Raw genomic sequence first — 12,966 nt, 5'->3', positions numbered from 1 at the left:
TTTTATAATAGCAATAAGGGACCTTGGGGGTTTGTGGTATATGGCTAACACACACACCCAGGTACTGATAGGCCGGACAGACCGCAGACAAACCAGGAGTGATTCTTTTCATCGCTCACTTTGTGACTAACAGTCGCCTGTTCTATCAATAGTTAATTTAAGTGGAAAAAATACCCGGCTAAAAATGAATCTGGAGACAGCCGGCGCTAGTGCAAAACACTGCTGGTATATTGCACTGTATTTTTTGAATGCAGGGAGAGGGCCACCATTTGCATTGGGGTTAAACACACTTGGTTAGCTATCAGCTTTTCCATTATCAAACAGTTTATAGAAGGATTTACAGGGGATGTGTCCCAAATGGCACTCTAGTCCCTATATAGTGCGCTACTTTTGACCAAAAGTAGTGCACTATAAAGCGAATAGGCCAGGGGATTCCATTTGGGGCACAATCTGGGTGTGTCTACCACCTTAACTTTTTGTCTCTCTCTCTCTCTCGGTCTTTCTCTTTTTTTAGTTTTCTTCCGTCATCTGCCTCTACGCTTTCTGGTCATCTCTATTTTTGTATATTTTCTTAGCTCTTCTCACTCATTCTTCCTCTCTTATCTCTCTCTATCTGTCTCCCTTACTGTCTCTCTTCCTGGTTGCCTGTGTCGTTTCTATAGACCAGGGAAGTTCTTTATTCTGCAGTCAGAGGCAGCCCTCCTCTTTCTCGCTCTCTCTCTGTCTCGCTCTCGGGGGTGGGGGGGGGGACCCCCTGACCGTGTGAGGAATACTAACCGGTCTAATCTGCAGACAGCAGAGAGGGAAGTCAGGGGGAGAGTGTGACAAAAGCAAGCATTTGCCAAAGGATCCAGAAATTGTAATTGTCAAGGGAAATGGCCAAAGCGATAGTCCTAGTATCATAGCATGGAGGTGCGATAAAATCTGAGGAAAATCAATGACTAAACACAACTCTTTGAAGTCTTAACAGTGTGACGACAAGACAAGGCTGGCTCCTGAGTCTCCCTTCCCTTCAGATGTTGTGTATGCCACAGACAGACCGCTGAGACCTCTCCCTGTTAAAGCGTGTCCTGTGTGTAGAGCTGATTGGATTAGAGCGCTGTCAGTGGCTGTGCCCAGACGACGGGAGACATGTTCAGATCGATGAGGGAGCCCTTCTAAGGATCGCTGAGAAACATTCATTACCATTATTATAAAATGCTGCAGACTCCTCCAGGTTGTGGCACCTTGCTAGAAGTCACAAAGAAGATCCTTCCTGGCTGGCTGGCTGTCTGTAGCTAGGTTTCCATCCAATTAGCAACAGATTTTCATGCGAATATTCTAAAATCTGCATAGAACAATATGCACATTTTCCACCATGTCGAAAGAACAAATTGTCGACATTTTATAAAAAATTGTCCCAGCATTTCCTGTTTTCGTCAACCTGGTTGTGACTTTTTTCGTGTCGGGTAATTAGTCTGCTTGAAATGGTTAGATGGAAACCTGCTTTTTGTCTGTCTGCCCATTGACTTCAGTAGAGCCACTTACAGTATAATCAGTGGGGTAACAGGACCTACATCATTGCATTTTGTCATGGGGATATTGTGACTGTCTAATGTATGCTGTGCATCCTGTATAGCATATCAGCACTGAATGCACTGTAATGGTGCTGGTAGTTTATTTCTACATCAGAAGAATTGGATAAAGAAGCCACCAGTTAGTTAGTTGTAAGATACGATAAGAAAAACATGTTTGCCCCCAAGGGGAAAATTGGCTTGGACACACAGTACTGCTTTATAAGAAATGAACACTGTTGTATAGTCTTCAGGTGTCCATGTCACTTGCTGTGTTGTGTGTGTTCGCATGTGCGTGCGATATAGTCTGACCGCTGTGCTGTGTTGCAGAAATGTCTGGCCACACACGCAGGTGGACTTTAAGGTGTGGAGTCACCACACCCTGAAGGCTGATGCTCTGCTGGGGAAAGCCACTCTGGACCTCCTCCAGGCCTTGGAGCAGCACGACAGGAAATGTACGTAGTTGGCAGCCCGCCTCATCTCTTATTCCTCCTTATGTTCTAACCTTGACAAGAACAATGTCAATAGGCAACAAACTAAACAGGATATCAGCTCCGATATTATTGCCCCAGAAAGAGTATGTTCTTACTCTTCAGGATTAACTGCAGTATGCCATTGTGTTGTTAGACACAGTATTCTACAGTAAAAGGTTTAGAAAGAATGTTGTTACAGTATTTGGGGCCCTACTTGAAAGTATCAGACATTTCTTGCTAATGAGTAAGTGTCACTAATAGCTGTGTTCTCTTCCACCCTCTCTCCTGTCTCTGCCCTGTCCCCCTGTCTCCTCCTGTCCCCTGGCCTCTGTCTCTGTCATGCCCCGTCTCCTCCTCCTCCCCTGTCCCCTGTCTCTGCCCTGTCTCCTCCTCTCCCCTGTCTCTGCCATGCCCTGTCCCCTGTCTCTGCCATGCCCTGTCCCCTGTCTCTGCCATGCCCTGTCCCCTGTCTCTGCCATGCCCTGTCCCCTGTCTCTGCCATGCCCTGTCCCCTGTCTCTGCCATCCCCTGTCCCCTGTCTCTGCCATGCCCTGTCCCCTGTCTCTGCCATCCCCTGTCCCCTGTCTCTGCCATCCCCTGTCCCCTGTCTCTGCCATGCCCTGTCCCCTGTCTCTGCCATGCCCTGTCCCCTGTCTCTGCCATGCCCTGTCCCCTGTCTCTGCCATGCCCTGTCCCCTGTCTCTGCCATCCCCTGTCCCCTGTCTCTGCCATCCCCTGTCCCCTGTCTCTGCCATCCCCTGTCCCCCGTCTCTGCCATCCCCTGTCCCCCTGTCCCCTCCTCTCCCCTGTCCCCTGTCTCTGCCATCCCCTGTCCCCCTCCTCTGTCCTCTCACATCTCTGTCGTCCCCTGTCTCTCTCCCCTGTCTCTGCCCTATCTCCTCCTGTCCCCTGTCTCTGCCATGCCCTGTCCCCTGTCTCTGCCATCCCCTGTCCCCCTGTCCCCTCCTCTCCCCTGTCCCCTGTCTCTGCCATCCCCTGTCCCCCTCCTCTGTCCTCTCACATCTCTGTCGTCCCCTGTCTCTCTCCTCTCCCCTGTCTCTGCCATGCCCTGTCCCCCTGTATCCTCCTCTCTCCTGTCTCCCCTCCCTCCTCCCCAGTGGAGAATGTGAAGGAGGTGTTGAAGCTGGTGCTGGACCATAAGGGGGCTGTGGTTGCTACGGGAGAGTTGACCGTGTTCCTGGACGGTCTGACCGTCAACCAGGAACAGCTGCACAACGGCAACGCTGCCACCTCTACCAGTGAGTACCGCTCTGTGTGTGTGTCGTCTGTCTGTTTTAGTATGCGTGTGGCTTGTCACCATTTCTCTGTATGTGGATTTATCTATAGTAAATTCAGCAAAAAAAGAAACGTCCTCTCACTGTCAACTGCGTTTATTTTCAGCAAACTTAACATGTGTAAAGATTTGTATGAACATAACAAGACTCAACAACTGAGACATAAACTGAACAAGTTCCACAGACATGTGACTAACAGAAATTGAATAATGGGTCCCTGAACAAAGGGGGGGGGGTCAAAATCAAAAGTAACAGTCAGTATCAGGTGTGGCCACCAGCTGCATTGCAGGACTGCAGTTCATCTCCTCCTCATGGACTGCACCAGATTTGCCAGTTCTTGCTGTGAGATGTTACCCCACTCTTCCACCAAGGCACCTGCAAGTTCCCGGACATTTCTGGGGGGAATGGCCCTAGCCCTCACCCTCCGATCCAACAGGTCCCAGACGTGCTCAATGGGATTGAGATCCGGGCTCTTCGCTGGCCATGGCAGAACACTGACATTACTTTCTTGCAGGAAATCCCGCACAGAACGAGCAGTATGGCTGGTGGCATTGTCATGCTGGAGGATCATGTCAGGATGAGCCTGCAGGAAGGGTACCACATGAGGGAGGAGGATGTCTTCCCTGTAAAGCACAGCGTTGAGATTGCCTGCAATGACAACAAGCTCAGTCCGATGATGCTGTGACACACCGCCCCAGACCATGACGGATCCTCCACCTCCAAATCGGCCTCGGTGTAACGCTCATTCCTTCGATGATAAACACGAATCCGACCATCACCCCTGGTGAGACAAAACCACGACTCGTCAGTGAAGAGCACTTTTTGCCAGTCCTGTCTGGCCCAGCAATGGTGGGTTTGTGCCCATAGGCGACGTTGTTGCCGGTGATGTCTGGTGAGGACCTGCCTTACAACCTCAGTCCAGCCTCTCTCAGCCTATTGCGGACAGTCTTAGCACTGATGGAGGGATTGTGCGTTCCTGGTGTAACGAGGAATCCTGTACCTGTCCCACAGGTGTGATGTTCGGATGTACCGATCCTGTGCAGGTGTTGTTACATGTGGTCTGCCACTGCGAGGACGATCAGCTGTCCGTCCTGTCTCCCTGTAGCGCTGTCTTAGGCGTCTCACAGTACGGACATTGCAATTTATTGCCCTGGCCACATCTGCAGTCCTCATGCCTCCTTGCAGCATGCCTAAGGCACATTCACGCAGATGAGCAGGGACCCTGGGCATCTTTCTTTTGGTGTTTTTCCAGAGTCAGTAGAAAGGCCTCTTTAGTGTCCTAAGTTTTCATAACTGTGACCTTAATTGCCTACCGTCTGTAAGCTGTTAGTTTCTTAACAACCGTTCCACAGGTGCATGTTCTTCAATTGTTTATGGTTCATTGAACAAGCATGGGAAACAGTGTTTAAACCCTTTACAATGAAGATCTGTGAAGTTATTTGGATTTTTACGAATTATCTTTGAAAGACAGGGTCCTGAAAAAGGGACGTTTCTTTTTTTGCTGAGTTTATGTATGCATGTTTAGATTGTTAGTTGTAGAATACTGTTTAGGATAAAAGTGCCGTCTCCTCCCTTTCAGAAGTCCAGCAGAACGGCGATGCCATTCATGAAAATGGAGGGGACACCCCATCAAGGGCTCCCAACAGGTAAGAGAGAAACTCCTGGCAGAAAACCATGTTGTGAATGAATGGGCACTGAGCTAGTCTTGAGATTACGTGATATGGTCAGCAGAGACGCATGGTTTGGTTTAGATGGCTGCGGAAAGATAATTTTGATCAGCAGAAAATGTGATGCCGCTCATATTCGAGAAAACCATAAACCAATGCTGAAAGGCAATGCAGTTTTCTCAAGCCACACACACACACACACAGAGAGCCGATTTTCCTGCCTTAGGTCATTGTATTTGTCTGGCTCTTGGAGCGTTCTCTGAAGGCAGGGTTATTAGAACTCTCACCTTGTAATTTAACAGAGCTCCGACGGCTGCACATGTTCTGTCTGTCCCTCTGTCTCCCTCTGTCCCTAAATCAGGACAGCTTACATGCAGGCCTAGCCACACAACCCTGATCTTTATTATCTCGCTCACACTGTAAAAGTGCAGTTAACAGGACTATAATGGGTTTTATTAGAATCCACAAAAAGTGACTGTTGGCAATTTATTCACAGACAGAGGTGAAGGAGATGGCAGACAGACTTAATCTGCATTGCAGTTACTGCTGCGTCCACCCTGTGATGACAGCAAACACTGCCTTTGCACTTGCTTTGTCCTCTCGGTCTCTCTCTCTCTCGGTCTCTCTCTCAATTCAATTCAATTTAAGGGCTTTATTGGCATGGGAAACGTATGTTAACATTGCCAAAGCAAATGAAGTCGATAGTAAACAAAAGTGAAATAAACATTAAATATTAACAGTAAACATTACACGGTCTCTCTGTCTCTCTCTCTCGGTCTCCCCCCTTTCGCTCTCTCTCCCTCTCTCTGTTTATCCACTAAGAGTGAGGAAGACACTTCCTGTAGCCCCAGTGCCCCTGCTCCCAGCTGTTAAAACACTTCCACTGTCCCGCTAGGCCCGACTGTCACAGTATACACAACCTACTGTGGATAGTGTGCGTGAGTCCGCCCACCTCCAGCAAAAACACTGCCCAGACTCTGATTGTGTTAGTGGTGGGTTTTGGTTGTCCACATTGTGGCACAATATATTGTATGTGCATGTAGGCTAGTTACGTCTGTCCCTGGAACGTTTCTGTCTGGTCTGTGGCAGTGAGTGCAGAGACAAAACCTTGTGGACACACACAAAGGCTCTCCTTCAGTCTTGCCTGTTTCATCACCATAGCACCCTGCCCCCTCCTCCCTCTCTCCTCGTCCTCTGCCCTGCATGACAATAGTCTCAATGTCACAAAGCATTGCCTCTTCTCAGACCAAGGACTGCGTCACTAGTGCCCCGTACAGAACAGGACATACGCAGAGTGGAGCACCCAGGCTCCCTTTACTTCCACTCTGAAAGACGCACATCACAAGTCCTTCCCTCACACACAGACGCAAGCACGCACGCACACTCACATACCCTCTGTACTCTGTGAAGTGCCTCAGAAGCGTTGATACAGAGGAAATGGAGTTGGCTGCATGTGCGTGGCCTGCCTGAAAAACAGGAAGAGGGTTAGTGGAGGTAATAAAGTTTCTGCTTGCTGAGATACTGTGGTGGTGCTGTTCTGTGTCAGCCTGGCCAGAAAACAGATGTATACATTTTAGAACACACAAAGACTCAAAACACCATGCACGCGCACACACTAGTCTACAGAGAGTGTTGTCAGGCACGCTCCATCATTAGTAGTGCTTTCAGACAGTGATTTCGTCACCCCCATTGTGTTGTGGGAAGACGCGTGCGGTCTCAGGTTGGTTTGTATAGACGAGGGGCCTCCTTCTGACAGATGATGGGGAGTCTAGCCTACTGCCCCTATGTTTAACCCCACCATCACATAGGATCTGTCTCTGCACAAGTGGATGATGAACCTTATTTGCCATGTCCTATTTGTAGGGCTGGGCTATATGGACAAATATCATATCATGTCACATGTTTTACGGTATTTAATGTTTCGATAATAAAAGTTATAAATATGCTTTGAGTAGTTCATGACCCTAGGGTGGCAACACATACATGATAAGTGATTTCAATGGGGCTGTCTCCATTTATACTGTTCAATCCAACTCCAAACAAAAATAGTCAGCATTTTCATACATTTTTGCATTTCCTGCACTTTTATTATAATTTAGACACTGTGCCACGCAGTATGATATGGGCTAGCCAGCTAACTAGCGATTAGCATTAGCGGCTAACACTAATTATTTTAGCAACACCTTGCTAAGAAAAGACAAACTAGTAAGCAAAAACGAAAGCAGGAAGCACCAGTGACTCGGTTAATAAGGAAGTGGTCAGATGACGCAGATGCTAAGCTACAGGACTGTTTTGCTAGCACAGACTGGAATATGTTCCGGGGTTCTTCCGATGGCATTGAGGAGTACACCACATCAGTCACTAGCTTCATCAATAAGTGCATCGATGACATCGTCCCCACAGTGACCGTACGTACATACCCCAACCAGAAGCCATGGATTACAGGCAACATCCGCACTGAGCTAAAGGGTAGAACTGCCGCTTTCAAGAAGCGGGACTCTAACCCGGACGCTTATAAGAAATCCCGCTCTGCCCTCCGATGAACCATCAAACAGGCAAAGTGTCAATACAGGACTAAGATTGAATCGTACTACACCGGCTCTGATGCTCGTCGGATGTGGCAGGGCAAACTATTACAGACTACAAAGGGAAGCACAGCCGCGAGCTGCCCAGTGACACGAGCCTACCAGACCAGCTATATCACTTCTCGCTTCGAGGCAAGCAACACTGAAGCATGCATGAGAGCATCAGCTGTTCCAGATGACTGTGATCACGCTCTCTGTAGCCGATGTAAGACTTTTAAGCAGGTCAACATTCACAAGGCCGCAGGGCCAGACAGATTACCAGAACGTGTACTCTGAGCATGCGCTGACCAACTGGCAAGTGTCTTCACTGATATTTTCAACATGTCCCTGACTGAGTCTGTTATACCAACATATTTCAAGCAGACCGCCATAGTCCCTGTGCCCAAGAACACTAAGGAAACCTTCCTAAATGTCTACCGTCCTGTAGCACTCACGTCTGTAGCTATGAAGTTCTTTGAAAGGCTGGTTATGGCTCACGTCAACACCATTATCCCAGAAACCCAAGACCTACTCCAATTTGCATACCGCCCCAACAGATCCACAGATGATGCAATCTCTATTGCACTCCACACTGCCCTTTCCCACCTGGACAAGAGGAACACCTACGTGAGAATGCCATGCATTTACTACAGCTCAGCGTTCAACACCATAGTGCCCTCAAAGCTCAGGACTCTTGGACTAAACACCTCCCTCTGCAAATGCATCCTGGACTTCCTGACGGGCCGCCCCCAGGTGGTAAGGGTAGGTAACAACACATCTGCCACGCTGATCCTCAACACGGTGGCCCCTCAGGGTTGCATGCTCAGTCCCCTCCTGTACTCCCTGTTCACCCATGACTGCATGGCCAGGCACGACTCCAACACCATCAATACGTTTGCCGACGACACAACAGTGGTAGGCCTGATCACCGACAACAATGAGACAGCCTATAGGGAGGAGGTCAGAGACCTGGCCGTGTGGTGCCAGGATAACAACCTCTCCCTCAATGTGATCAAGACAAAGGAGATGATTGTGGACTACAGGACAAAAAAGAGGACTGAGCACGCCCCCATTCTCATCGACAGGGCTGTAGTGGAACAGGTTGAGAGCTTCAAGTTCCTTGGTGTCCACATCACCAACAAACTATCATGGTCCAAACACACCAAGACAGTCATGAAGAGGTCACGACAAAGCCTATTCCCCCTCAGGAGACTGAAAAGATTTGGCATGGGTCCTCAGATCCTCAAAAAGGTCTACAGCTGCACCATCGAGAGCATCCTGACTGGTTGCATCACCGCCTGGTATGGCAACTGCTCGGCCTCCGACCGCAAGGCACTACAGAGGGTATTGCGTACTGCCCAGTACATCACTGGGGCCGAGGTTCCTGCCATCCAGGACCTCTATACCAGGCAGTGTCAGAGGAAGGCCCTAAAAATTGTCAAAGACTCCAGCCACATGTACATATTACCTAAATTACCTTGACTAACCGGTTCCCCCGCACATTGACTCTCTACCGGTACCCGCTGTATATAGGCTCCCTACTTTTATTTTATTTTACTGCTGCTCTTTATTTATTTTTTTACTTAAAACTGCATTGTTGGTTAAGGGCTTGTAAGTAAGCATTTCACTAAGGTCTACACATGTTGTATTCGGCGCATGTGGTAAATAACATTTGATTTGATTTATTTCCTCTTTTTTTTTTTTTTTTGCACAAATGTCTTAAAACCAGTTTTTGTTTCATCATTATGGGGTATTGTGTTTAGATTGAGGCAAAAAAAACAATTTAATCAATTTTAGAATAAGGCTGTAACGTAACAAAATGTGGAAAAACTCAAGGGGTCTAAATACTTTCCGCGTACACTGTGTATGTTACCTTAATGTCAAATATGTTTTCCACATGCACAGATTACAATTGTAAACTTCTCCTCCTACAGCTCAGTGAATGGTACGGGGTGTGCTCCCAGTTATAACGGGGTGGACAGTGAGGGTCCCTCCACCTCCTCCGCCCACAGCGACTCCAGCCCCGGCCCCACCCCTGTTGTCAACGGCGATGCAGCATCCTCCCTGACCCACCAGACGGCCAGCCCCAAGCCCACACCCAACCCCGCCCCCACCGACAGTGATGTAGCCAATAGGACTGGTGAGAAAACAGCTCATTTGAATATTGAAGTTGGGATTGTACAGTTAATTATTTTTCTACCTATGGTTTAGGTTTACTCACCCACATGTCAGGCTGAGAAAAACAGGTGTTGTCACTAAGGTCACTGTTGTTGTAGTAAGACTAAAAAAGCATGCTTAATAGAGATTCTCCATTGAAAGTGCTTTTTAGTCTAAGACTAGGCTTAACCTATGTAAAGGAAACTGTCCCTTATTGATTTTGATAGATATCCTTCAAATTCTCAAAAAATCCAAACATAACTATATGGGTCGTTCCACAAAATCAGTTCCTTTTGGGTAGTGTAACTTGGTGAAAATAAACTTTATTTCACAGAATTGTAACATTGTCATTAACTTAATAAAAAACATGTTATCCCATCTCAAGAGGTTAAAGAAAAAATTGCTATAGTTAGTACCTATTAAGTGCCAAATAAAGTAGGCCGTGGCTGCAGATCTTAGTTTTTTGGGAAGCTTCTGCGGATCATGTTCTGCGCATGTGTACAGTCGTGGTCAAAAGTTGAGAATGACACAAGTATTGGTCTTCACAAAGTTTGCTGCTTCAGTGTTATGATATATTTTTGTCAGATGTTACTATGGTATACTGAAGTATAATTACAAGCATTCCATAAGTGTCAAAGGCTTTTATTGACAATTACATTTAGTTTATGCAAAGACTCAATATTTGCAGTGTTGACCCTTCTTTTTCAAGACCTCTGCAATCCGCCCTGGCATGCTGTCAATTAACTTCTGGGCCACATCCTGACTGATGGCAGCCCATTCTTGCATAATCAATGCTTGGAGTTTGTCAGAATTTGTGGGTTTTTGTTTGTCCACCCGCCTCTTGAGGATCGACCACAAGTTCTCAATGGGATTAAGGTCTGGGGAGTTTCCTGACCATGGACCCAAAATGTTGATGTTTTGTTCCCTGAGCCACTTAGTTATCACTTTTGCCTTATGGCAAGGTGCTCCATCATGATGGAAAAGGCATTGGTCCTCACCAAACTGTTCTTGGATGGTTGGGAGAAGTTGCTCTCGGAAGATGTGTTGGTACCATTCTTTATTCATAGCTGTGTTCTTAGGCAAAATTGTGAGTGAGCCCACTCCCTTGGCTGAGAAGCAACCCCACACATGAATGGTCTCAGGATGCTTTACTGTTGGCATGACACAGGACTGATGGTAGCGCTCACCTTGTCTTCTCTGGACAAGGTGTTTTCCGGATGCCCCAAACAATCGGAAAGGGGATTCATCAGAGAAAATGACTTTACCCCAGTCCTCAGCAGTCCAATCGATGTACCTCCGACGGACTAAAGATCCCGAAATGGTCAGATCAGCAGCCACTCCAAATAAAGTAACAGGGTTGACGATTTCATCTTAAATCAATAAAATCCCCTTGTGACAGGAGGAATTGAAGCTTGCTGTGTGCAACAAGGAGGGGCAATTGAATGCAAGCTTCACAAAAAATAGAAATGTTTCTAGCCTATGGGTAACAGGGTTGATTTGCATACCGCCCCAATAGATCCACAGACGATTTAATTGCCATCTCCATCGCACTGCACACTGCCCTATCCCATCTGGACAAGAGGAATACCTATGTAAGAATGCTGTTCATTGACTAAAGCTCAGCCTACAACACCATAGTACCCTCCAAGCTCATCATTAAGCTCGGGCCCTGGGTCTGAACCCCGCCCTGTGCAACTAAGTCCTGGACTTGCTGACGGGCCTCCCCCAGGTGGTGAAGGTAGGAAACAACACCACCACTACGCTGATCCTCAACACAGGGGCCCCACAAGGGTGCACGCTCAGCCCCCTCCTGTACGTCCTGTTCACCCATGACTGCGTGGCCACGCACGCCTCCAACTCAATCATCAAGTTTGCAGATGGCGCAACAGTAGTAGGCCTGATTACTACCAATGAAGAGAGCCTACAGGGAGGAGGTGAGGGCCCTGGTGGAGTAGTGCCAGGAAAATGTCTTCATCAACATAACGAAGGCGCTGATCATGGACTTCAGGAGACAGCAGAGCAAGCACGCCCCCATCCACATCGACAGGACCGCAGTGGAGAAGGTGAAAAGCTCGGCATACACGTCAATGACAATCTGAAATGGTCTACCAACACAGACAGTGTGGTGAAGAAGGCTCAACAGCGCCTCTTCAAACTCAGGGCTGAATACATTTTGCTTGGCCCCCAAGACCCTCTCAAACTTTTACAGATGCGCAATTGAGAGCATCCTGTCGGGCTGTATCACCGCCTGGTACGGCAACTGCACCACCCGCAACCGCAGGGCTCTCCAGAGGGTGATGCGGTCTGCCCAACGCATCATCGGGGTCACACTGCCTGCCCTCCAGGACACCTACAGCACCCGATGTCACAGGAAGGCCAAAAAGATCATCAAGGACATCAACCACCTGAGCCACGGCCTGTTCACCCCGATATCATTCAGAAGGCGAGGTCAGTACAGGTGCGTCAAAACTGGGACTGAGAGACTGAAAAACAGCTTTTCTCAAGGCCGTCAGACTGTTAAATAGCCATCACTAGCCGGCTACCACCCGGTTACTCAACCCTGCACCTTAGAGGCTGCTGCCCTATGTACATAGACATGGAATCACTGGTCGCTTTAATAATGGAACACTAGTCACTTTAATAATGTTTACATACTGTTTTACTAATTTCATATGTACAGTGGCTTGTGAAAGTATTCACCCCCCTTGGCATTTTTCCTATTTTGTTGCCTTACAACCTGGAATTAAAATGGATTTTTGGGGGGTTTGTATAATTTGATTTACACAACATGCCTACCACTTTCAAGATGCAAAAAAAACTGAAAACTTGAGCATGCTTAACTCTATATTTTTTTATAACCCAACCCTGATCTGTACTTCTCCACAACTTTGCCCCTGACCTGTTTGGAGAGCTCCTTGGTCTTCATGGTGCCGCTTGCTTGGTGGTGCCCGTTGCTTAGTGGTGTTGCAGACTCTTGGGCCTTTCAGAACAGGTGTATATATACTGAGATCATGTGACAGATCATGTGACACTTAGATTGCACACAGGTGGACTTTATTTAACTAATTATGTGACTTCTGAAGGTAATTGGTTGCACCACATCTTATTTAGGGTCTTCATAGAAAAGGGGGTGAATACATATGCACGCACCACTTTTCCATTATTTATTTTTCAGAATAAATGTGGACTATTTTGTGTATGTCCATTACATGAAATCCCAATAAAAATCCATTTAAATTACAGGTTGTAATGCAACA

General features: G+C 47.5%; 1 protein-coding gene across 3 annotated transcripts in view; it reads left to right on the top strand.

The window, feature by feature from the left end:
* LOC121549935 (NEDD4-like E3 ubiquitin-protein ligase WWP1) overlaps positions 1-12,966 on the top strand; it is a 60,376-nt gene that overhangs the window by 33,407 nt on the left and 14,003 nt on the right. For all 3 annotated transcript variants that reach the window (XM_041861929.2, XM_041861926.2, XM_041861928.2), the window contains exons 4-7: positions 1,884-2,008; positions 3,145-3,285; positions 4,901-4,967; positions 9,487-9,692. In XM_041861929.2, coding sequence (XP_041717863.1) covers positions 1,884-2,008; positions 3,145-3,285; positions 4,901-4,967; positions 9,487-9,692 — 539 coding nt within the window. The remainder of the gene's footprint in view (positions 1-1,883; positions 2,009-3,144; positions 3,286-4,900; positions 4,968-9,486; positions 9,693-12,966) is intronic.

This window comes from Coregonus clupeaformis, chromosome 34 (assembly GCF_020615455.1).
Source record: "Coregonus clupeaformis isolate EN_2021a chromosome 34, ASM2061545v1, whole genome shotgun sequence".
Lineage (NCBI taxonomy): Eukaryota > Metazoa > Chordata > Actinopteri > Salmoniformes > Salmonidae > Coregonus > Coregonus clupeaformis.
This window is presented reverse-complemented; position numbering and strand designations above follow the sequence as displayed.